The sequence below is a fragment of the Lissotriton vulgaris genome, chromosome 1_2 (genome assembly GCF_964263255.1).
Source record: "Lissotriton vulgaris chromosome 1_2, aLisVul1.2, whole genome shotgun sequence".
Classification (NCBI taxonomy): domain Eukaryota; kingdom Metazoa; phylum Chordata; class Amphibia; order Caudata; family Salamandridae; genus Lissotriton; species Lissotriton vulgaris.
In genome coordinates, this window is record NC_141686.1 from 296,008,604 (window position 1) to 296,032,680 (window position 24,077).

The 24,077-nt window shown below is 47.5% G+C and overlaps 1 protein-coding gene across 3 annotated transcripts in view; it reads right to left on the reverse strand.

Moving 5' to 3' along the window:
• KDM2A (lysine demethylase 2A) overlaps positions 1-24,077 on the reverse strand; it is a 939,997-nt gene that overhangs the window by 628,068 nt on the left and 287,852 nt on the right. For all 3 annotated transcript variants that reach the window (XM_086953271.1, XM_086953272.1, XM_086953273.1), the window contains one exon: positions 842-888. In XM_086953271.1, coding sequence (XP_086809397.1) covers positions 842-888 — 47 coding nt within the window. The remainder of the gene's footprint in view (positions 1-841; positions 889-24,077) is intronic.

Here is a 24,077-nt window from a genome sequence, read left to right on the forward strand (position 1 = left end):
CTGCTGTAAATACAATGAGTCCGGCATTAAAGTGAAAAGCAGAGATAGTTATGGTCACATGAAATTCTAAAGACACAAGAAAAATTCAATTAAATCACTGAAAAGACAGACCAGAGTGCTTCACTTTGAGCGAAAAATATAATGGTTTTAAATTTCCTCTTATGGATGCAATGGTATAGGTCAGTAAATATCGTTTAAGGGTACTAACTCATGAACTTATATTTCACTTCTTGCAATCCGGGTAAAGACAGATTCGGTGGGTGATGCATTTTAAAAGAATGACAGTGGCTTGCCTCCACTGAGCAACTACCATGTACGTCTGTTTCCCGACAGAGTTCAGAAAGCTTCAGATAATCCAAATGAATTTCAGGCTCAACTCTGGGCTTTGTAAAAACGATCATTTCTCTGCTGGATCCAGAGAAGACATAGAATTTTTATAAAATACTTTCTTGTATTTAGGGTTCTCTCCCCTAGACTGGCTCCAAATCCCCATCTAATCTGATTGCTATCTATAAAAAGACGTTAGATGGTAAAAGGAGTTAACTGTCAATTAAAAAGGATGATGACAAGGATACTTTATTTTTACCACTGGTGCCTGTGGGTTTTTTTTTTTAAGAGTGTGGCCACACTGTATTCTCTCCAGAAGAAGATCCAGCTAGTTCTGTAAAAGTCAATTTTCACCATTGCATTCTTCGCCTTGCAAATTAGTAAGTGCTTTGCGATTGGCTTTTCTCTTCTGCAGCACTTAATACACGATCACCTTCCTTCCTACTAGTGATAGAGTGCAGCAGGAAATTTGTGAATTCAACAGAAATTAGGACAATTTAAGGACAGAACTTACCCACATACATCTTCACATCGTTCACGCTAAAGTTGGGGTGCGGCATCCTGCAGATGTAAAGGAGAAAATCATGAACAATGAGAGAAGAGATAGAAGACCAACAGACACAGGGAAAACAGAAAGGAACAAGAGGTACTGAGGCATACAGAAAAGGATACCTAGAGGAAGAAACAGAAAAACAACGGTACAAAGGACTTGAACAACAAAAATGGAAACAAAAGGCAAGATGAGAGAAGCAAATTAAGTTACAGACAGGCGTGAGGAATACATTCATGCATCGTGGCGCTCCTGCACAGAGAAATGTCTAGAAATGAATAGCCCCTTCATAAACCTGCATAGAATGTACATCATTAACAAGATGAGGGTGGGTGGTGTCCTATGGTCTCTTTAAGTCGAAGGTCTTGGGCACTACATTGTGTGGATTTTGTCATTTACTAACGACGTCCAAAAGCCATCAAGACTGCTACTGACAATTTAATAACTAAATTAAGAACTAAATTGGTCAATTTTGGGCACTGCACTTACAGAGGGTAGGTAAGTATCAGGCTACTCTAGGACCTGGTAGATGTTTGAAGATCAATTAAGAAACCTCAAAAGCAAATCTCACTTGTTATATCCTCAAAGAATAGGTATTTTATTTAGAGTTCATTAAAGGAACAGGTAGAGTTATGATGCAAACAAAAAACCTCAGAGTGCTAGCACATTCTGGGAATAAGATAGGATCTTAAACATTTTAGAAGTGTTCCATGCTAAATTTTTCAAACACTGACTATAGCCAATGATATTCTTTGGAGCGGCACACATGTGAATGTAGAAGACCTGGGGACCTCTCGCCTTTACCATCTTATCAGCAAAATGTAAGAAAACATGACAGAGGTGTGACCAACAAAAAAAAACAGAATGTAGGAACTTTGCTGTGATATATCCTTGCATCAACGGTCTCAGAGTGCAACCCAGACAAAAATAATAAACTCCTTCATAAAAAAGTCCACCACCCGAACAACATGGTTCTCTTTAACATTAATTCCATGGGGGGAGTGAATATGATAAAAACAAAAAGCCTTGGTGTAACGGGCATCTGGTTGGGATACTTCAGTTTAGATACTAGGTAATGCTCAACTCTTCGCCAGGTGTTGTATGAGTGGCAGCACCTATTATGACGTAGCCCTGGGGTACCAACTTCTAAGGCAGGTGTCACGACAATTTCCACTAGCTGTGGCAATCACTAGACTGCGAGGACCCACTAGAACCCAAAGCATGCATCATGTAGCAACTGTACTTTAGGGCATGGGCCAACGACTGTAGGAAGCTGGCTCTGTATAAACTATACCAAAATAAGGTAGTGTGCATAGAGTCCAGTGGAACCCCAAAGATAGGCAGAAGAAAAAGTAGATAGCACCGTATTCTCTATTGTGGTAGTGTGGGTGGGCAGTAAGGCTTTATCAGCGGGTAGTGTTAAGCATTTGTTGTACAAGCTCAGGCAGCAAATGATGTCACACACTTGAAGACTGAACTCAGGCCAATTTGTTTTTATAAAGAATATTTTTTAGTTATTTTATTTCTAGAACCAACCCAAGCCTGGTGCAGGTATGTGAAATAATAATTTGCTAATTCTTATTCAGTTATTAACAGTTGAATGCAGGTTTGAATGAATTTAGTTGAATTAAAGGTAAGTCAACAATTCAAAATTACTTTTCAGTTACTTAACAGATTACTGTGCACATTACTTTTTAGATTACTTTTTTTAATTACTTTTGCTAATCAGTGTGATGTGCCTAGATATCACACTGAGATCTCCTAGACAAAATGTAAGTAATTCACTTTCAGTTAATTTGCCGTTTTTATGCAAACCAACTACACATGTACATTTTTTTCAGGAAAAGCAGTCAATGCAATCCTATGAGAGGAAGGATAATGTTACTTACCCAGTAAGAATCTGTTCTTGGCATGTACAGCTGTAGATTCACATGCTTTACATACTCCTGCCATCTAGTGTTGGGTCCGGATGTTTGCAAGTTGTTTTTCTTCAAATTAGTCTTCCCAGTCACAAGGTAGGCGGCGACTCCTTTCCGTTATAGTGCGCATGGGGATCAACTCCATTGCTAGATTGTTTTTCTGCAGAGGGTCTAAATAGAGTTACTAAGAGTGGAATAGAGATCTCCATGGGTATGTATATAAAGTAAGAGAAAACTCCAACGGGTACAGGTATCTGGGGAGGCGGATGGGCGCATGTGAATCTACAGCTCTACATGCCAAGAACAGATGCTTACTGGGTAAGTAACATTATCCGTTTGAGGCATGTGAGCTGTAGATCACAAGCTTTACATAACCTATACAGCAGTACTCTCCCAAAGCGGTGGCTAACCCGAAAGAGTGTTTATGTACTGCCTGGCCTACATTTGCTTACTGTCTTGCTAACACATCTACACAACAGTGCTTGGTGAATGTGTGTGTTGTAGACCATGTTGCAGCTTACAAATGTTAACTATGGGAATGTTTCCTAACAAAGGGCCATAGTAGCCCCTATTTTGAGAGTGGAATGCGCTTTAGGGGAATTGGTAACGTTCTCTTTGCTTTTACATAACAAGTCTGACTACATCTAACAATCCAGCTAGCAATACCAGATTTGGAAATAGGATTGCCTTTGTGGGGTGGAGCAATAGCAACAAAAAATTGTTTAGTTTCACGGAAAGGCTTTGTTCTTTCTATGTAGCATAAGAGGGCTCTTCTGATATCTAAAGTGTGTAGAGCTTGTTCGGCCACTGAGTCCGGTTGAGGAAAGAGCACAAGTAACTCAATGGATTGGTTGATATGAAAGGCCGAAACTACTTTAGGTAGAAATCTAGGGTTGGTAAAAAGAATCACTGTCTTTTTAAGCTGGAAAAAAAGGTTCTTCTATGGTTGGAGCCTGCCCCTCACCCACTCTCCTCAGTGAAGTGATTGCATGAGGAAAGCGATTTTCCACGAGAGAAATTGCAGCTCATATTTATGCATGGGATCAAAAGGTGGGCCCATTAATCGTGTGAGGACTTTGTTAAGATTCCACACTGGAGCAGGCGGAAGTCTTGTTGGTATAACTCTTTTTAGTCATTCCATAAAAGCTTTGATAACTGGTAGTCTAAGGAGAAACAAGTATTGCATGTTTTGCAGATACGCAGCGAGATGCAAACAGATAGAATTATAAGCTAATTGTCACAGCTGCAAGTGTAAAAATAATGTATGATATTTTGTATGGAAGCACCAAGAGGATTGATAACATTACAATAAATAACAAAACACTTCCATTTAGCTGCGTAACAAGCTCTTGTAGTAGGTCTTCTGGCCTCTCAAATAATGTTCATACAGTCTGATGGAAGATTCAGATAACCAAACTGTATGACTTCAGGAGCCAGATCGCTAGGTTCAATTCTTTGGGATCTGGGTGTTTGATTTCTCCATGGCTCTGTGGGAGGATTGGAGGAGAGATGCATCTTTTGATGTGAAACTACCGATCGCTCCAGCAGGGTCGTGAACGGATCGTGAGCTACTAAAATTAGTGTGAGGGATGTTTGCCTGAGTTTCCGTACCACTAATGGAATGAATGGGCAAGGCAGAGTAGAGTAGGCAAATATCTCTAAACAGTTCATCCAGAGTGCCTTAAGTTTGGAGAGCGGGTGTGGATACCCAGAGGCGAAGCTTGGGCATTTTGCAATTTCGTTTGTGGCGAAAAGATCTATTTGAAGAAGCCCCCAACTTTGAAAGTACAGGAGGAGAACTTGAGGGCGAAGTTCCCACTTGTGGTTTTGCTGCCTCTGTCTGCTGAGAAGGTCGGCAATCTGATTGTTTACTCCTGGGAGGTGTTCTGCTAGGAGATAGATTTTGTGATCTATGACCCATTTCCAAATATCTTGAGCTAGGTGTGACAGTTGGAGCAAGTGCAGTTGGAGCAAGTGTCCCCGCCACCCCTTGTTTTTGTAAATAATACATGACTGTCATGTTTTCTTGTGAAGTAGTGTGGCTCACTGGTTAGAGGCGGCAGACCCGAGAGCAGAGGACGGCCCGGGACCAGGGTTCGATTCCCGGCGCGGCAGGTTTCTGGACCAGGGTCAGCGGACTCGATAATTCTCTCGCCTCGGTGCCCACTCTGATCAGCGTTCACACTCGGCAACTCTGGGCATTAGCTTGCCTCATCTTCACTAACGGCCCCACCAGACCGCCGGGGATGCCTGGTCTCACCCTGGAGATACCCATTAAGGGACCATCTCTCAGGGAAGCCAGGAAGGGTTTCGCAGCGGTCAAAGCGCCTTGGGACCCTCCGGGTAAGTAGTGCGCTATATAAATGCCTATACATACATGTTGTCCGTGCAAACTAGGACAGCTTTGCCTACAAGGTGAATTTGAAAGGCTTTGAGCGCTAGTAACACTGCTATCAGCTCTAGATGATTTATGTAGAGAGCTTTTTGCTTTTGACTCCACAGGCCTTGAATTGTGTGTTTCTGGAGATGAGCTCCCCAAACAGTGAGTGACGCCTCTGCTGTTAGCATTGCCTGTGGAAAAGGGTCTATGAAGGGCTGCCCTTTTGACAAGTTTTGTGGGTTCCACCACTGCAGAGAGCGAGGAGTATGGCCGTTTACCAACACTAGATCAGTTAAGAGACCCTGCAACTGGTTCCACTGACTTGGTAAGCATTCCTGAAGGGGACGCATGTGAAGCCTGGCAAGGGAAACAATTATGATGCAAGAGGCCATCATTCCCAGCAGCTGCATATACACTCGAGATGGTAGTGTGTGAGAGGGCTGAAACTGAAGAATCACAGCCTGAATATTGCAAATACTGGCTGCATTGTGGAAAGCCAGAGCTATTTGAGTATCTAAAGTGGCTCCTAGATAGTATTGAGTGTTGGAAGGTTGAAGATGCAATTTCAACAAACTGACTATGAACCGCAGTTGGTGCAGTAACTGCAGTGTTAAACGAGTGTGCTAAAGACACTTTGGGTACGTATTGGCTTTGATGAGCCAGTCATACAAGTACTCGAAGACATGAATGTGTTGTCTTCGTAGGTGAGCAGTGTAGGAAGCTGGCTCTGTATATACTATACCAAAGTGAGCTATAGTATGCACAGAGTCCAGTGGAACGCCAAAGGTAGGCAGAGGTAACGATAGATCGCACCTCACTCTCTGTTTGTGGTAGAGTGGTCGAGCAGTAAGGCATTACCTCCTCGTCAGCCCTCCCCGTCCCAGTCCTTACTAATAACCAGGACTGGGACGGGGAGGGCTACGACTCGGAGTCATGAATATTACCGGTGAGTAACCGGTCATTACCTCCTCGTCAGCCCTCCCCGTCCCAGTCCTGGTTATTAGTAAGGACTGGGACGGGGAGGGCTACGACTCGGAGTAATGAATATTACCGGTGAGTAACCGGTCAGTATCAGAGGACAGTGTTAAACATTTGTTGTACACAATCAGTCAGCATATTAATTTACACACAGAACTGAACTTCAGACCAATTGTTTTTGTATGAAAATATTCTTTTAGTTATTTTATTTTATAGAACCAAGCAAGCCTGCAACAGGTAAGCAATAAATACTTTACACTAGAAGTGAATTGAGATTGTATATTAATTAATTAACTGTGTGCTTATATAGCGCTGGAATCATTCCCGAAGGGGTACCTCCGCGCTTCAACCGCTGCGAAACCCTTCCTGGCTTCCCTGAGAGATGGTCCCTTAATGGGTATCTCCAGGGTGAGACCAGGCATCCCCGGCGGTCTGGTGGGGCCTTTAGTGAAGATGAGGCAAGCTAATGCCCAGAGTTGCCGAGTGTGATCGCTGATCAGAGTGGGCACCGAGGCGAGAGAATTATCGAGTCCGCTGACCCTGGTCCAGAAACCTGCCGCGTCGGGAATCGAACCCTGGTCCCGGGCCGTCCTCTGCTCTCGGGTCTGCCGCCTCTAACCAGTGAGCCACACTACTTCACTATATGCACTTTGTTTTGACTTGCAGTATGGTTTCAGAGAAACGCAAACCTTTGTAAATACAGTACATAGACTTGAATAGGTTTTTCAGTAAAATTACAGGTAAGTTACTTTTGAGATTACATCTCTTACTCAGAGTAGTATACCTGGATACTACTCGGACATTTCCTGTAAACAGGTAAGTAAAATCTTAACGGTTAAATAGTACAATTTTAAAGAATTTCTTTAGGTTTCCAAACTCCACACTTAGAAACTTTTCCAAGAAAAACAGTCAATGTTATCCTATGGAGGAAAATAGTGTTATCGGTTTTCGGCTAAGTATTCAGTAGTGGGAGTTGAGGTTCTGGAGGTAGACTCAGGGGTCCCCCAGGGTCAAGGATGCAATCTAGTTACACCCTCTGCTGCGGGCACTAGGGTGGCCGGGTGCAAAGTGCTGAGGCCTAGTGTTATTTAAAGAGGGATAGGGGGCCTCCGGTTGGTGGCTGCTGGCGAGCAGGCCACAAGGTTGTGGGAACCAAGCTCCTGATGTTGGGCTCAGGGCAAAAGGGGATCCTGTTTACCACAAAAACTGCACCAGCTGATGCGCAGGGGGCGGTTGGGTGCACAGTGCTGGTTTGGAGTTAAGTGCACTGTTTTCAATGGGAATTTCGGCTTTCAGTTGCAAGCTTGGTCCAGGAAGACTTCCAGGAGGAGCCAACAGCTAGGCAGGTAAGTTTGAGGGCCCGGGACGTAGGTGCACCTCGGGTTCTGTTCTCCAGAGGGCAGAGCAGCTGGATGCAGGTTTTTTTTTTAGGTTGGATTTTCAACGTACCGTGCCACTCGTAGTAGTGGGGTCTCCATCCAGAGGCTGCTGGCGATGTTGGGGAGTCCTGGAGGGATCAACCCACGGTGGACTCGGACTCTAGGGCACCACACTAGGACCAGTGGGCCACTAACTCTGGCCGAAGGAGACGGGTGCAGTGGTGGTTCCAGGCGTCAGGTTTATTTATCCTCAGCAGGCTCTGAGTCTTTCTTTGGGGTTTCTTCTGAACAGAACTGCTGTTCACAGGAGATCTGGTCTTTGTTGAAGGCAGTCAGTCCTCCCAGGGGTTCTGGAGGTCGCTGGCTGCAGGACAAGACAATTTCTGGTGCAGGATCTCTGGAAACTGCAGACGGGCCGGTAGGGCTGAGGCCAAGTCATTTGTTCTCTGCAGTCTCCTCTGCTGCGCGTCTTCTTTCATCCTTTTTAGGTCTCGCCTAGACGAAAGCAAAAGCGAAGCTTTTGCGTCTAGGCCGAGACAACTTATGTAATCACTTTTGGGGGAATGTGGACAGCAGACTGTCACGAGCTTCTCCTGCCGGAGATTTGACCTCGGGAGCGCGCACGTCGCCGTGCCTCATATTCCCATTTGCAAACAAAGCCACACTCACACATGCGCACATACACACACTGCATACACACACACGCACCCCCCCTTAAACAGACACACAATGCATACACACACGCACCCCCCCTTAAACAGACACACGCACGCACGCACAGACACACTCAGACACACGCGCGTACACCCCCACCCTCAACCCCACTCACCGGGCTCCTCTCCCCTTACGCATGGGAAGGCACTGTGGAGCTCTGTGCCAGAAGGAGCGCTGCCTGGAAACGGAAGTGTCGTCGACGCCGGGCGGGAGGGGCTTCTTCGCTTCTCACCCGGGCAGCGCCTGCAAGGATCTAACACATCACATAATCTCCCCGTGCTTACAAGAAAATAAATATTTCCTTGTGTAATATAACTGTTGCTCACGTAAAGCGCACCGTTACCTTCGGGTCGAGGTTGCGGTATATAAAACTGCCCCAAAAAAACATAATACGCGATGGTGAACGGACACACTATTCTAGCAAACGTCACACTTTAATTTGCTACGAAAAACAAACGCAAAAGATAAACGCCGGAAGTCTTCTTGTCTCGACCTGAAACGCCTTTTCTACTCTCGCGAGATATCATGTCCATGAGACGATTTCGCCAGCACAAAAGTTTTCGGCTTTCAAGGGAGAAAGGCTGGAGTGTCTTAGGCTGAAAGAGGCGTGGCTAAAAACGGAACAAGGCAGGCACAGTCTGCAATGTGCGGGGCGGGCACGAGGGTGTGGCAAGAACCGGGAGGTGGGGTCAGGCCGACTTTAAAAAGTTACGAATACAACTGAAAAGTTGGAGTAGGCTGCGCTTGACCCAAATCGGTGTCTTGGCCGGTATCCAGCAGGTTTAAGAGGCTAAGCCTAGCGCCATAGCTGTCCCTACTTTTATTGTTTACGCACTTTTGCAATCTTTTGAGGGACTTTAGATCACTTTTCAGAGCACGGTGATGCCCATAGACCATGTTCCCGCTCTAGCAAACTGGATAAATAAAGAGAGGTGCTGTCTTTCAGAAAGGTTACGGTGGGCGGGTTTCAGGGACCTCCGTACCCTACAGGGCGTGGTTAGCACGGGTGAGCGCCGAAGGGGCGGAGAAGGCGCTAGCGATGGAGCCTGTGTATGTATGTATGTATAGGCATTTATATAGCGCACTACTTACCCGGAGGGTCCCAAGGCGCTTCGACCGCTGCGAAACCCTTCCTGGCTTCCCTGAGAGATGGTCCCTTAATGGGTATCTCCAGGGTGAGACCAGGCATCCCCGGCGGTCTGGTGGGGCCGTTAGTGAAGATGAGGCAAGCTAATGCCCAGAGTTGCCGAGTGTGATCGCTGATCAGAGTGGGCACCGAGGCGAGAGAATTATCGAGTCCGCTGACCCTGGTCCAGAAACCTGCCGCGCCGGGAATCGAACCCTGGTCCCGGGCCGTCCTCTGCTCTCGGGTCTGCCGCCTCTAACCAGTGAGCCACACTGTGTTGTGAGGGGCTCTTGCAGTGGGGGCGTGTCATGGTGTCAGGGGCGGGTCGCTCTTACCACAGCAGTCCGGACCCGTCCCCCCTCTGCCCCGTGTCCTGGGAACTGCGCTAAGAAAGGCCAGAGAGCTTGGCGGAGCCTGATGGAGCCCCCGGCCTGAGGCGGCCATGGAGCCGGGCCTCCCGCTGCTGCTGCTGGGGAGCTGCGGCCTGCTGCTGCTCGCTGCCGGTAAGTCCGGTTTACGGCCCGGGGAGTGGGTTGCTGTTATGTTTAGACTTGAGGGCGCAACAGGGAGATGTCTGCGGAAGCCCCTTCCCGCGCCTGTGGTGTCACCTTACAGCACTCGCAGGAACTTTCGGGCGAGTTTAGAGCTGGAGGGAACCCCTCACTCACTCACTCTTTGTGCTTCCCGAGGCCACAGCCTTTGTCCCGGAGCCGCGTTATGCGGCTCTCTGGCATCTGCCTGGCTGCAGGCGCCGTTCAAAGCGCGGTGTGTCTCGCACTGATTACCAAGGCCAACTGCACTCTGTCGCGATGAGACCGACATTTAGGGTTTATTACAGCACCTTTAACATGTACACTTGCCTCGCACCACCTACGCGTGTAAACAGCGCATGCACAGACTGATCGAAAAGTGCGTGTATAGAATGAATGTGTACGAACTGCTAATGGGCCATGCATTCAAGTATAGGGTACTAGCCACAGCCGAGTACCTTAATTGTACAGTCCATGCATGCGTGTACAGCTAATACAATATGCACAGACATGTTCAAACGGAAAAAGCTCCTTATTTACAAGCACAAGCATATGTGATGCATTTACTGACTGAGCTATTAAATGTGCTTGTTGAACCTCCGTTTCACTGCACTGATTGCTCATGCTTTGCGTATGCGCAAGTATCGATTACTGTAACTGTTTGTATACGTACAGCTTGCTACTTCATATTGAACATGCACAGATAACTTTCTCTCTGCTCTTACACTAATGTGCTTGGGGTGGGGGAGACCAGCCATGTTGTGCATCAGGCTGGGAGGTGAGACACTGGAGGCAATATTTTGTAACTAAAAATACGACAGCTCGCTGGCTGCTAGAGGTGCAGCTATTTTACAGGCTCTATTTACCGCAAGGCGACATTACTGGACATTCCACCTCTTCGAGCCCATTTTACAAAAAGTAATCGAAATGAACATCCACCACCACCACCACATCCACCACCACCACCACATCCACCACCACCACCACCACATCCACCACCACCACCACCACATCCACCACCACCACATCCACCAACACCACATCCAGCACATACACCACATTCAACAGATCCACCACCACCAAATCCACCACATCCACCACCACCACCACATGCACCTCCACATCCACCACCACATCCACCTCCACCACCACATCCACCTCCACCACCACATCCTCCACCACCTTCACATCCTCCACCACCACATCCACCACCACCACATCCACCACCACATCCACCATCACCACATCCAGCACAGCCACCACCACATCCATCACATCCACCATCACCATCACATCCACCACCACCACCACATCCACCATCACCAGCACATCCACCATCACCACATTCATCACCACCACCACATCCACCACCACATTCGTGTGTGTGTGTGTGTGTGTGTGTGTGTGTGTGTGTGTGTGTGTGTGTGTGTGTGTGTGTGTGTGTGTGTGTGTGTGTGTGTGTGTGTGTGTGTGTGTGTGTGTGTGTGTGTGTGTGTGTGTGTGTGTGTGTGTGTGTGTGTGTGTGTGTGTGTGTGTGTGTGTGTGTGTGTGTGTGTGTGTGTGTGTGTAAATGCAATAGGTCTGACATTTACGAGAGATTAAGCTATTGGCACTGTAAATGACAATGACATTTATTTATCTGATTTCAAAACCAACACATAAATAACAAAGTTGTCATTACAATGCCAATAGCTCTAACTTTTGCAAAGGCGAGACCGTTGCATTGTAAATGCTTGTTCTTCTTAGGCTGCGGGAATCTGCTCTCTTCGTTCAGTGCTGCCCCCTAAGTACTGTTTTTAGGGGCGTTTTAGGTGTCTCTAGGTCAGTAGCCAGTGGGTTACTGACCTTAGGGTGACTACACCTTTGGTGTGCTCACCCCACGTTGGGAAGTGAGCACAATCCCTAATGCTGATTGGGGACTGCCTCCCATCTGCAAGATGGCAGGCACGGAAGAGTGAGTTTCACCTCGCCTCCCCTACATGAGGAGTGGAGTTGGCAAAGGTGGGCATAACTTCTGGGCTGGCTAGTTTTTCCCGCATATCTTCCTGCCGAAAAGGAGGGGAGACAGGCAGGGGGCTTGCACCTGATAGCAGGAAAGGCTGCCAGGCCTTTGAAGCTCCCCAGACACAGATGGCCCGGGGGAGGTGTGATCACCTCCCCCAGGAAAGGCTTTGTTTCTGGGCTCAGGGAGCGAAGGCTCCCACCCTAGGGGTCCAGAAACATGTTTTGTGGTGGCAGGCTGGTGTGTACCGGTCAGGGTACCCACCAGAGGCAGGTCGTTTTTCAGGGGGCATCTCTAAGATGCCCTCTGTGTGCATTTGTCATTAAATCCCACACAGGCCTCAGTGTGGGTTTAATGTGCTGAGAAGCTTAATACTCAACTTCTCAGATTTCCGTGTAGACGTTATGGAGCTGTGGAGTCCGTAATGACAAGCTTGCAGCCCTATATACTCTTAATGGTAGCACTACACTTACAATGTCTAAGAATGGAATTAGACACTGTAGAGGTACAGGGCTCATGCACCTGTACCTTCACCACTCGCATAGGACACCGAGCTAAGGGGTGACTGATCTATGCCAGGGCAGTGGGTTGTAGGCATGGCACACAGGGATGTGTGCCATGTCGACTCTTCACGTTGTTCTGCACCAAAACGTGCAGCCTACAAAAGGGGTAGGGTGTGTATTACATATATACACACACATATATATATATATATATATATATATATATATTTTATATACACATACACACATATACATATATACATACATATATACATATACATATACATACAGGGCCTCTAAGGGTGGCACAATGAGTGGTGCAGCCTTTAGAGGTCTTCCCTGGTCACAGTGTCCTGGGTACCTGTGGTACCATTTACAAACGTCTGACCTGTGGCCAGAGATTACAATTGGGTTCGTTTTGGGGAAAGAACACAGGCCCTGGGAACCTGAATGGCAGGGACGCAGGGTACAAGTTAAAGTGCATCAGTAGTCTGGCAAAAAGTGTAGGGGTGGGGGGGACTGCAACAGAAACCCACTTACCTACTAGCAGCGTCTACTGCCAAACATTTCGTTAAGACTTTAAGAGCCGTGGTGACTCCGAATGGAAGTACCTTGAACTGGTAATCCTGCCCTGCTACCACAATTCTGAGAAATGAGTTATAAGCGGGATGTATTGGAATGTGGAAATACGCATCATTTGAGTCTAGAGTAGACAAAGTCGCCCTATTGTAAAAGTGGGAGCACTTGTTGAAGCATCACCATGTGATAGTGGTCTGATTGAATGTAAAGGTTGAATTCTCTCATGTTGGAGTGCTGAGGCCCAATGTTATCCAATAGGGGGTAGGGGGCCTACGGTTGGTGACTGCTCATGAGCAGACTACAAGGTTGTGGGAGCAAAGCACCTGGTGTTAGGCTCAGGGCAAAGTAGATTCAGAGTTAGCACCCAAAGTACACCCGTGCTGTTTTGGCGCAGGGTGCCCTGTTGGTATCAATGGGGATTCTCTGGTTGCAACAAACACAGTAAGCTCGATGGAGGAAGGTCTTCTGGAGGTGTCCACCAGTTGGAGAGGAAAGTAGGGATGCCTGGGGATGCTGGGACACCGTCAGTTATACGACCTAAGGCCTTGGGATGTTGGGTGCAGGGGTGTCTTTAGGCGTCAGATTTTCTTACCAGCTCCGGTCACGATCAGGGGTATCCTCCAGAAAGGGGCTGCAGGTGTCGACTGGAGATTCAAGGCGATTCAGAGATCACCAGATCTCAGGTCAGGATCGCCGGGGAGACCTCCTAGTACTTTTGGGCCACACGGACCGTGGACGTCTCCTCTTCTTTTGGTCGGTTCTTGTCTGAGGAGTCAAGGTTTTGGGTTGCCCCTAAATACTAAATTTGGAGGCGTTACAGGTACATAAAGGTCGGGACCAATGGATCCCTTCCTTGGGGTGGGTACACTCCCTATTATGCCACCCTCCAGTGAGAGGGGGCATATGCCTCTCTCTGGTTGGCTGGGTCCCCCCATCTGCAAGATGGCACGGACTGGGGATTGCGCTTCACCACGCCCCACCTCCAACTTGAGGGGGTCCCTTTATAACAAGCACTCAATCGACTTTCAAGAACATGTGGCAGCTTGATGACGACCCTCTCTCCCTCCCCCCAGGAAACGTTTCCAATGACTATGTTGCGGGCATTTGGAATCCCGACTACTTTACCCAGACTAGCACTAAAATTGGACTTTACTTTAATGCCTTGAGGTTCTGGATCATATCCCTGTTACTGTTTGGTTAACAATGTGTCTGACTTTTTTTGTTAGAAGCCCAGCTGCAGGGGCTAAAACCCACCAAGCTACCTACTTACAACCAGAGTTAGCTATGAAATAAAGGAATTTATTCCATATAGCTTGATACTTGCTTCTTTATGTCAACTACGTGTGCATTGTTGACAGCTTGTACACAATAGTAAACTTGAGAAAAAGGCAAGGCTGCCAAAAAAACAACTAAATTCCCCAGCAGAATATCATTGACCATAGGGCCTCATGTTCAATCTTTATAGTATACGGGGCAAAAGTGCGATAAAGTGAGTATAGGCCTCTGTCTGGGCTCAATAGCTACCATTACCTTCAGCGCGTTTTGACATAATAATTTTAACCGCCTTTTACCTACTTGCAAATAAAAATCTATTAATCATAATCAATAGGTGCATCATGTAAAACAATCCTTCTCTGCCAAGAACCCACCATGTCTAAGAGGTCAGGCAGAGATGGGGCATCTGTGCTACCATCATTAAAAAAGTAAAATCTACTTCTCAGTAATCAGTTCTTCGTGATGGGATGATTCAGTCAAATTCATAAACAATGAATATCACGGTTTCTGTACAAGATTATGGAGATTATGGACCAAGGCCAAGACACACAAAAGGAAGCGAATAGCCCCCAGAGTCACCCATGCAGGAAAAAACACACAGAGACAGGCAGGGGTGGGCGGGAAGGCAGCCCGGGGCAGTGAGACTGCCCGCACAGGGACCAAGCAAAACCTCCCAGGAACGTGTCCACAAGAAGGTAACGAGCCGCTGAAGCGATCACCCAGGCGACCACACTGCCAGCCAACAACCATGCCCGGTCCAGCCGAACAATGAAGAACCGGACACGAACAGGAGTGCACAGGGACGTCGTGGCAAACGGATGACCGCTACGGTGGAGTTCCACGCCTCCACGTAGCCCGGAGTTCCTGTTCCTGGCTCCTCCCCCCCCTCACCTAGAGGTCAATGGCGACTGCTGTGGTTTGGCAGGTCGAGCTAGGTGTTTGTGTCGCCGCTGAGAGAGCTTCGAGTGCCTGCTGAGCCTGCTGTTCGGTATTTACGTGCTGATTTTTTGATAGGAGACCTACGGAGACGAAGCCTGCTCTTCACAGGGATGCGAGGTGAGCGGGATTGCATCTCCAACGGACCCAGGTTACATTGATGGACTGAAAGAAATCTTTATTCCCGATAACGTTTACGCTGTATCCCCCGCCTACCCACTGCTTGCACTCTGGCTGCATACTGGCTGTATGCCGCTGCTGGGCCTGCTTTGCTGCTCGGTTGCTGAAACTGTACACATTCTAGCAGCGGCCGCAGCTGGGTTAACTCTCTGTTTGGCATTAGTAGCAGGCAATTGTAGCCGGTCAGCACCTGGACTTCCTGTTCTTTGCTCCTCTCTTTCACACAGCTCTACGAGGGTGATGGCATTGGAGGTGCTTCACGGCGCATTTTAGCAGTGGCTGTGGCGTTGGAACTGACTGAAGTGCAGAATAAGTGTTTAGGCGCCGGAGGTGCTGGAATCACGCAGCAACCTAACTGCTTTGCTTGGAGGCTGGCTTGAAATTCAAATACAGCATAATCTCGGAGTGGAGCTGTAGCATTTAACGAATCGACGGGGGAAAAAAAAAAACGACAAGTCCCAGCATTCCAGCATTCCAGCATTCCAGTGATTGGGAAACTTACTGCCTTAATCTGATCTCCTACGATCCTACGATTTGTGCTGATGCAGGACATAGAGTAACGGTCGTCTGGATACTTACTAATTTTGGGCTTGTGACATATGAGCGGGCAGAAGATTGCGCTGCTTGGTGGTGTTTAGCACTGCCCGGTGAGACTCCGTTTGCCTTGTAAAGATTCTCTCTGCTGCTGATAAGTGCGCAGCAGTCGCGGTTTGGGGGATTTGCAGGCTTTAAGAAGCAGGAAGGACAGAAAAACATTTGAGTCTATCCGGTTAAAAAGTCCTTCGTTTTTTGTTTTCCCACTCAAATCAAATTCGGGAGGTTTCTAACTCTTCAGTTGGCTGCTCAAGGCTGTGTTGGAGAAAACTTTGACTTCTTGGCAGGATGGGCAAACAATTAAATGCCCGCGCCAAAGCGCGAATAAGACGCCAGCAATTAAAGGACGATGCCGCCGCTCATAAAAATGCTGATACAGGCGTTGGGAAAGAAGATTTGCTGGTTGAGGTCTCTGGAGCCTCGGGTGACGAGGAGGAGGAGACAACGGACTCGGTTTTTCCTAACCCATCTCGACTGACGCCTTTGAAAAACCCGCCTCAAGCGCAAAATGACTTAGCACTCAATGTAAATGGGAGTGAGATGAGCGATGCGTTGAATAATAGTTTGCAACCTGGGGCCTCCAAAGGCGGGGTGCCTGAGGTGGCCCCTAAAGTCGCTAAAAACTTCCCATTATTTGAGAAAAAAACTGATATTTCAAGGCCCGCTCCTTTTCCATCGGTGGGCTCAAGCTCAAGTCCTATGGGCCTAACTGAAGGTATGGTGGAAGGAGGAGGCGGTTCCAGTCTATCCACCATTATAAATGGGGTCAAAACTCTCTCCTCTGTGGACTTAATGGGCTCGCAAGAATGTAATCTTATACAAGACAAAGTCTCTCCCCAGATGGATCCCATTGTCTCTTCTCCCTCTGGTGTGGAAAGTCCGAATTTAGGAAGGGAGACTGAGACCACAGGAGAATTCCAGATCTCGGTTAAAGACATGCTTAACATGATACTAGGTGAAGTGAGGGAGATGAAGCAGTCACAACGATCTGATCTGGCCCTTATCAATCAAAGACTAGACAAAATTGAAGAAACAATCTCCTCCTTTCCTGTACGGTTACAAGAAGCAGAGACTAGGATTTCCGGCCTGGAGGATAATATGAGCAATGTAAAAAAAGAGGTTACATCTCTTTCCAAAACCTCTAAGTCTCTTGAGCTTAAATTGGACGAAATTGAAAACTATAATAGGAAATCGAACCTTAGAATCGTGGGAGTTCCCTAGAAAATCGAGGGTTCTGATATGAAGCAGTGGCTTACCTCCTTCTTTCTCAGCGAAGTCATTCCAGAATTCAAGGGAGATTTAAAGATTACACGCGCCCATCGTGTCCCTGCACAACCGTTTCCCAACTCCACTCTACCTCGGACTATTCTTGTTAACTTCTCAGATATCAGAGTGAAAGAGACTATTCTTTCTAAGGCCTTCAAGCAAAGGCAATTTTCGGTTGACTCATCCACTAAATGTCGGATCTTTTCGGACATGTCTGCTGCTGCAGCTAGGAGGAGGAAGGAATTTGTTAAAATGCTGCAAATGTTTAAAGACAGGGGTGCGCAAGCAATGATTGCTCAGCAATCAAAATTGAAAGTTTTGGTGAAGGGCAAATTCCATTTATTTACGGATACTGATGAAGCACAGGGGCTGCTACGTCTGATCTCCCAGGATTAATGTTCCTTGTTTGCGAGGCTGCCTAATGAACTCTTGTAATGGTTGTGTTCTTTTTTTTCATGAGATATGGAATCTAGTAGGTTGCCAATATATGTTCTTAAGTCTGCTTTGTTTGTGATGGGGAGGAGGGGCGGGGTCAGGACTGGACTCATAGGAAGGTCAAGGGGTGCTAATCCAAGGCACCTTAAGGGTAGGGGTGGGCCAATATGGCCAGCGTGGGGGAAGGGCCATAAAGGAGGGGGGGCCTACAGGGGTAGGAGGGGGGCAAGGAGGGCAGGGGGCACGAAATCAAAAAAAGAAGTCTTGGATATGTGCATGTAATTTCTTTCTTTTTAGCTGGGCTAAGTAAGTTCTGAATACTCGAATGGGCCTTTTTTTGAAAAATGCGGTATCTAATTGGTTCACAATCAGTTTGAAAGCTTGGGTGTGGGGTGCTTTTTGTCTTTACTCTTTAGTATGGGGCAAAAAATTATTTCTTTCAACGTAAATGGTCTAAACAATAGGAAAAAAATTAGAGCAATAGAATTATGGGCCAAAACGCAACAACCTGATGTGATTCTATTACAAGAGACCCACTTACCTAGATTAAAAATTGAGGAATTCTCTATGTTTAAAAGCTGGGCCTCTTATAGAGTATTCTCTTCATGTTCAGAGTCACGGAGGGGAGTGGCGTTATTTGTTAGTAAAAAATTAGAGGCCCAGATCGGTCAAGTGGAACAAGGGGGGGTCGGGCCGTTGGTGCTGGGTCACCTGTGTGATCCCAAATAGAACTAATACTGTTACGTTAGTGAGTTTTTATGCTCCAACAGAGGATACTCCAGAGATTTATGAGGAGTTTTTCCATTCTTTATTGATGGTCAAGGGTGAGATTATTATTGGTGGGGATTTTAATATTACAATAAACAGAGAGCTGGATTCTTCCAGCAAATCGAAGACACAATTCAAGCCTAAATCTCTCAGGTCTATTATGAATAATATGTTGCTATTTAACTTGTGGGACCCTTGGCGATATCAAAATCCGCACAAAAAAGAATATACTTGTTGGTCCGGTAGATTTAAATCTTCTTCACGAATTGATTTTTTTCTAATCTCACGTCAAATAATTTTTTCTAAACAGACGATGCTTCACAACGGGTTCTCGGATCATGCTATGATCATTATGGAACTGGGATTGGCAGATAGGGCAAGAACCCCTAAACGTTGGGTCTTTAATAAAAAATTCTTGACTGATGACACTTGGGTGGAGGCTATTAAAACTGAGATTTCAGCCTTTTTTTCTCGGAATATAGGAACTGCCCCCCTCAATTTTGTGTGGGACTCGTTTAAGGCATATATTCGCGGCCTAGTGATTGGTAGAGATGCAGCAGATTTTTCAGCAGTTAAGAATAAAAATAAATTGCTCCAACAAAAAATTCAGGCTTTGACTGAACGCAGGCAACAAAATTCTGCTAGATCGGTTCAAGATCAATTAAATGCGGCCAAACGTGAGCTCTCTCAGGAGCTCTATACTCAGAGTGATGAGATCTTTCGCAAGAGCTCACAAAAAATTTATGAAGAGAGTAACTACACTGGCAAACTCCTGGCGTGGCAGGCCAGAGAGCAAGCCTCGACTAATCTCATACACTCCCTATATTCTCCAGACACTCTTAGGGATACATCGGTCCCAGCTGAAATTGGAGAAATAATGATCGCTCACTATAAAAGGATCTATAATACTCAATCGACGATAGATTATCAAAAATTATTGAATTATCTGTAAAAGTACTCTCTTCCCACTCTTTTCCCTGTAGATCAATTTAGTATGGCATCTCCATTGACTAGAGAGGAAGTAGAGAAAGTTGTACAACAGCTTCCACTAGGGAAAGCGGCCGGACCGGACGGGTTTCCCTCAGAGTTTTTTAAAGTTTTTTTTACTGCGTTCTCAGATGTTTTCGTTCAATTATTAAACTTTATGTTGTTGGGTGGATATATCCCGGATTCTTTCAGGGAAGGTACAGTAGTAAGTTTTCTTAAAAAAGGTAAACCCCCAACGACCCAAATTCTTATAGACCCATCACGCTTCTTAACACAGATTACAAAATTACCACTAAATTATTATCTACACGATTTAACTCTTTTTCTTCAGATTTGATTCACGCAGACCAGAATGGCTTTGTTGCTGGCAGGCAGCTCTTGACTAACACTTATTTTTTAGCAGAGGCTTTGGATTTTTTCGAGTCACGTAAGATCCCCGCTTTAATTTTATTATTTGATGCCGAAAAAAAAAAAGGAGTGCACAGGGAGGAACAGTCACAGGCAAAAAAACACCAAAGGCAAGAAGGACAGAAGAGCCGGGCGATTGAGCCCGAGCCGTGCCAACACACTCAGGGAGCAACCAGAGCCAGCAAGCCCCAGGACCCCAAAACGAGGGACAAAGAAGGAGGGCACAAAGTCTACACTGGAAGTGCAAAACCCCCGCCTGGGAGAGGAATACCGGATTCACCAGCACCACCGGATACCCGAAAGCACCGCTGGACCAAGAGAAAACCAGAAAGCAGGGGACTGGCACAATACCCGTGCCCCCAGAGCTACACCACGGACTGGAGCGACAGGTCCAAAGCCCACCGATCGCAGCAGCATACACCAATGGAGAAGCACCCCGGCGAACACCATCAACAGGACAAAAAGCCTAGGACAGGCCCAACGTAGATGGCCCATACTCATCCAGGCACTAAAGAGGCCAGACCCGGAGGAACTGCCAAGATCAGAAGAGACCATGTGCAGACAGGGTGGGAGAGCCGCAGCCAGAGAAAAAAAGACTCAGGCAAGGACAGCACAAACAAAAAAATAAAAACAGGGGCGAACCCCGCAAACCCCCCAGAGCACGAGGCAGGGGAGAAACCGACCAGGAGAGCAACAAGAAGCCCCCGCAGGACCGAGGCAAATCCCAAAGGAACGGCAAACACAAGGCAGACCAAGGGACTCCACACCGAATAGAAACCCAAGCACACCCCAAAGAACGGCAAAGGCCGCCACCAACCGGGAAGGGGAAACCAAAACAGAAAAACCACCGGCCCAAGAAGGAAGAATCCGAAGACGCTGAGTCAAAACACACACAAGACGAGGCCCCCACAGGAGAGCGATCCCAACGCACCAGGGAGTCCCATGTGGGCACCCATCAAGGCGCGAACAACTAACAGAGCACACAAGACCAGAAACATTCAGGGAAGCAAGGTCACAGGGTCCTGGCCACCCAAGCAAGGGAAGCGGAAGGAGACACCCAAAGTCAAGGTGCAGCACCCAAACCGTGGCAGCAAGCCACAGATCCGTGGACAAAGACACCCGAGAGGGCGCCACAGAGAGGAAGGAAGGGAGCATCCAACAACCTCACCAGACCAACCGAATGCAAACCAGCCAGTGGAGGAACGACCCCCGTCACAACCAGAATCCCCCACAATTTCATGAAGGTGACACTATAAAGGATTGAAACACAGAGGCCCCACAGGAGAGCTAGAGGAGAAGGAATCTCAAACATGAGGGCCCAGCGACTTACAGACAGGAGAAAGTGCAACAAGCGACCAGCATGAAAACGAGCCCAGGGAAGCATAACAAAACCAGGGAACAAACACAGAGGCAGCATGCAAGAGGCTACCGCAACCGAGGCGCACAAAACATACCCGCAACCGGGAGGAAGGGGACACCCAGCAGCAGGGCCAAGGAGCCCAAAAACAAGCTGCACAGTGGAGTACCACACCCCTGCCGCAAACAAGCAGACGACGTGGAGGGACGAATCCGCCGAACACAGCCCAGAAGAGCCACACAGTGACCACAGAGGCAACCTAGGGAAGGAGGACCGGCGCCAATAGCAGCCCATCCACAACAGCCATGCAGAACCATGGGAGGACTCCAAAAGAGGGCTCAACCAGGACAAACCCTGCACAACAAATGAGAGCAGGAGGAACGGACCGCAGGCCCAAAGCACCCATGGCAGCAAAACCACCATGACAGCCAAAACTGATGGTACCACCAGAAGTGTGGAGCAACACCCAATGGACCCCAAACTGCCAACCTCAGAAATGAAGAGAGAGAAAACACCGGCAAGGCCCCAATGCAGAACCCGGCCGCATAAAAAAGTAACCATGACCCCACTAAAAATGAAGAGCCCAGAATCACAGGATGATGAGCATCATTGCAGCGCCTCGAACTCAGTTCCCCGGCTGCGACATCGACCGCACTAGCCCTAAGGCTACATCCTCTCCCGACAAGAAACATTAAAAAAGATAGAATGCCGGACAGGAACAAACAAACCCAGGAGCAAGAGACAGAACTCAACTGCCAGGCCACCACGCCCCAGCCAGGTGAAAACAGGGAAGCAACGTAACTAAAGGAGGAAGCAGAAAACCCATGTACCAACTGTTGTGCAAGATACAGAAGGATAAATAGGCAAAAAGCACAAAGACCTGAAGTACGCATCCAACACATACTTATTCAATGACACAGTGATTCGAAGGCCAATGTATCCAAAAAATAAAGGAGAATGAGAGTGGACAGACCAGAAGCACGGGAAGAAGAGCGGCGAAGCAGAGACACGAACCGGCAACCCCAGCCCCTGGGATGATCGCACTAGCCATAAGGCTATCTATCAGGTCCGTCACACCAACGCTCAGGTCCGTCACACCAACGCACAGAGGTAGGTCAAAACACGAAGGAACAAATAGGGAAACCCAACAATTGCAGAGTGGGAAAAATAATCCCACACGCCCCAAGAGAGGAGTAAGGGAAACACAGACACACGGTAATGACCGAAGTCGGAAACCCCACCAGGACACACACAATAACCACCAAAAGGTGAGCCCGAAGTACTGCAGAAACGAGAGCCCCCAATAGAACATGCGCACTCCTCTGTCACAAGTAAACCAGGGAAACAGACATGCAGCGGGAGAAACAAGCGGTGTGCAAGCCCCAAACCTAGTACAAACACCGGCGGCCACAAGCAAGAAGGTGCAAAAAAAACAACACCCAAAGTATAGTCGATGGCCACAGGAACGGGAGAATACGAGGCAACCCCTGGGACCGGGACCCACAGAGGCATAGGTAACAGCACACAACAGGAAACCCAGGAAGGTAAGCCCCCCCCCCGCAGAGCCCACCCGCGCAGCTAGAGCCCACAGAAACGCCCCAAGGCGTGAGGGTGGCGGGAGCCACAGAGCCCCACAACACAGGAGATTTGTCCACAGCGTCGAGACAAGGGCGGGACACGAACTCTGACTACAATCTCCACAGCCTGCAGACCCAAATTTTGAAACTCGTCCCGTTTGCGCTGCAGCCCATGGAACGATGTAGTGGAAGGCGACTGTATGCCACTCACGGGCCCAGGGCGGAATGCAGCACTCGCTGCAGCACTCGCCGCAGCCCCGTAATCAGGCTGCAGGACAACGGAAACTGGAGCTCCACGGAAGGGACCAGTCGCTTGATCCCCAAAAACCCAACTACTCCCTATTCCCCGGTGGGCCAACGAGCACCGCCCAGCAAAGCTACCTGAGCTCGGGGACGCAGCGTGCGCATGAGTGAAACAGCAGGTTTCACCATCATCACCACGCCAGCCGGTTCATAATGTTATGTATGAATCTAGGACCCTAGTGTAATTTTCCCGATTCATGCCCATATATAGGAATAAATCATCCGATCCTTATATAGGCATAGAAATCATACCCTTATTTAGACTGAGCCTATGCAGCCCAAATACGGCACAGATACGTCCACTAAGTTCCAAGAATCCACAACGATGTCTTAAAAAAACCCGCCTTCAGCAGCTAGGGACTTTCCCTTTCCTAAATACTAATTTATCTAGGAAATCATGGAGATTTCAAAGAACTGAGTATTTGATGATGTTATTATGTCTAATCATACGTCCAACTCCGCACCTTCAAGGTATAAATATGCCTGCATTTACCCGGACAAACATGCGGTGGTTTGGAGCAGTTAGACTATCTACTTGCCGAAGCCCTGCTGCTGCAAGTGCCGAAGAAAACCGACCCTCCAGCTGACTCATTGAGAGACGCTGTCTTTTCTCCTGCCGAGAAATCCAGCTCCAGTGTTTCCAGGCTACCCTTGCGGGTTGCTGGGAGATCGAGTCCTAAGAGAGAGATACAAGAACTCCTTCACTCTAACACCAAGGTACGGAGCGGATTAGACCCTTAGAGAATTCTTAGATAAGATACTTGGCAAAGAAAAACTTACTTAACTTAACAAGCTACACCTCACTTACTTCATCCCTCGTACTAGACTTAGGTTAGGTACACCGGGGTAGGCGTATTTTAGAAGCACCAGTTGAGTACTTTTAGTCATTCTTTAATCACTGTATGTATTTTATATGTTTGAGGCATTTCATGGCTTCGAAACCCTATCATGCTCTTACAGTACTATTTTATAATACTCTTGGTATTATATGCCTTGTACTTTAT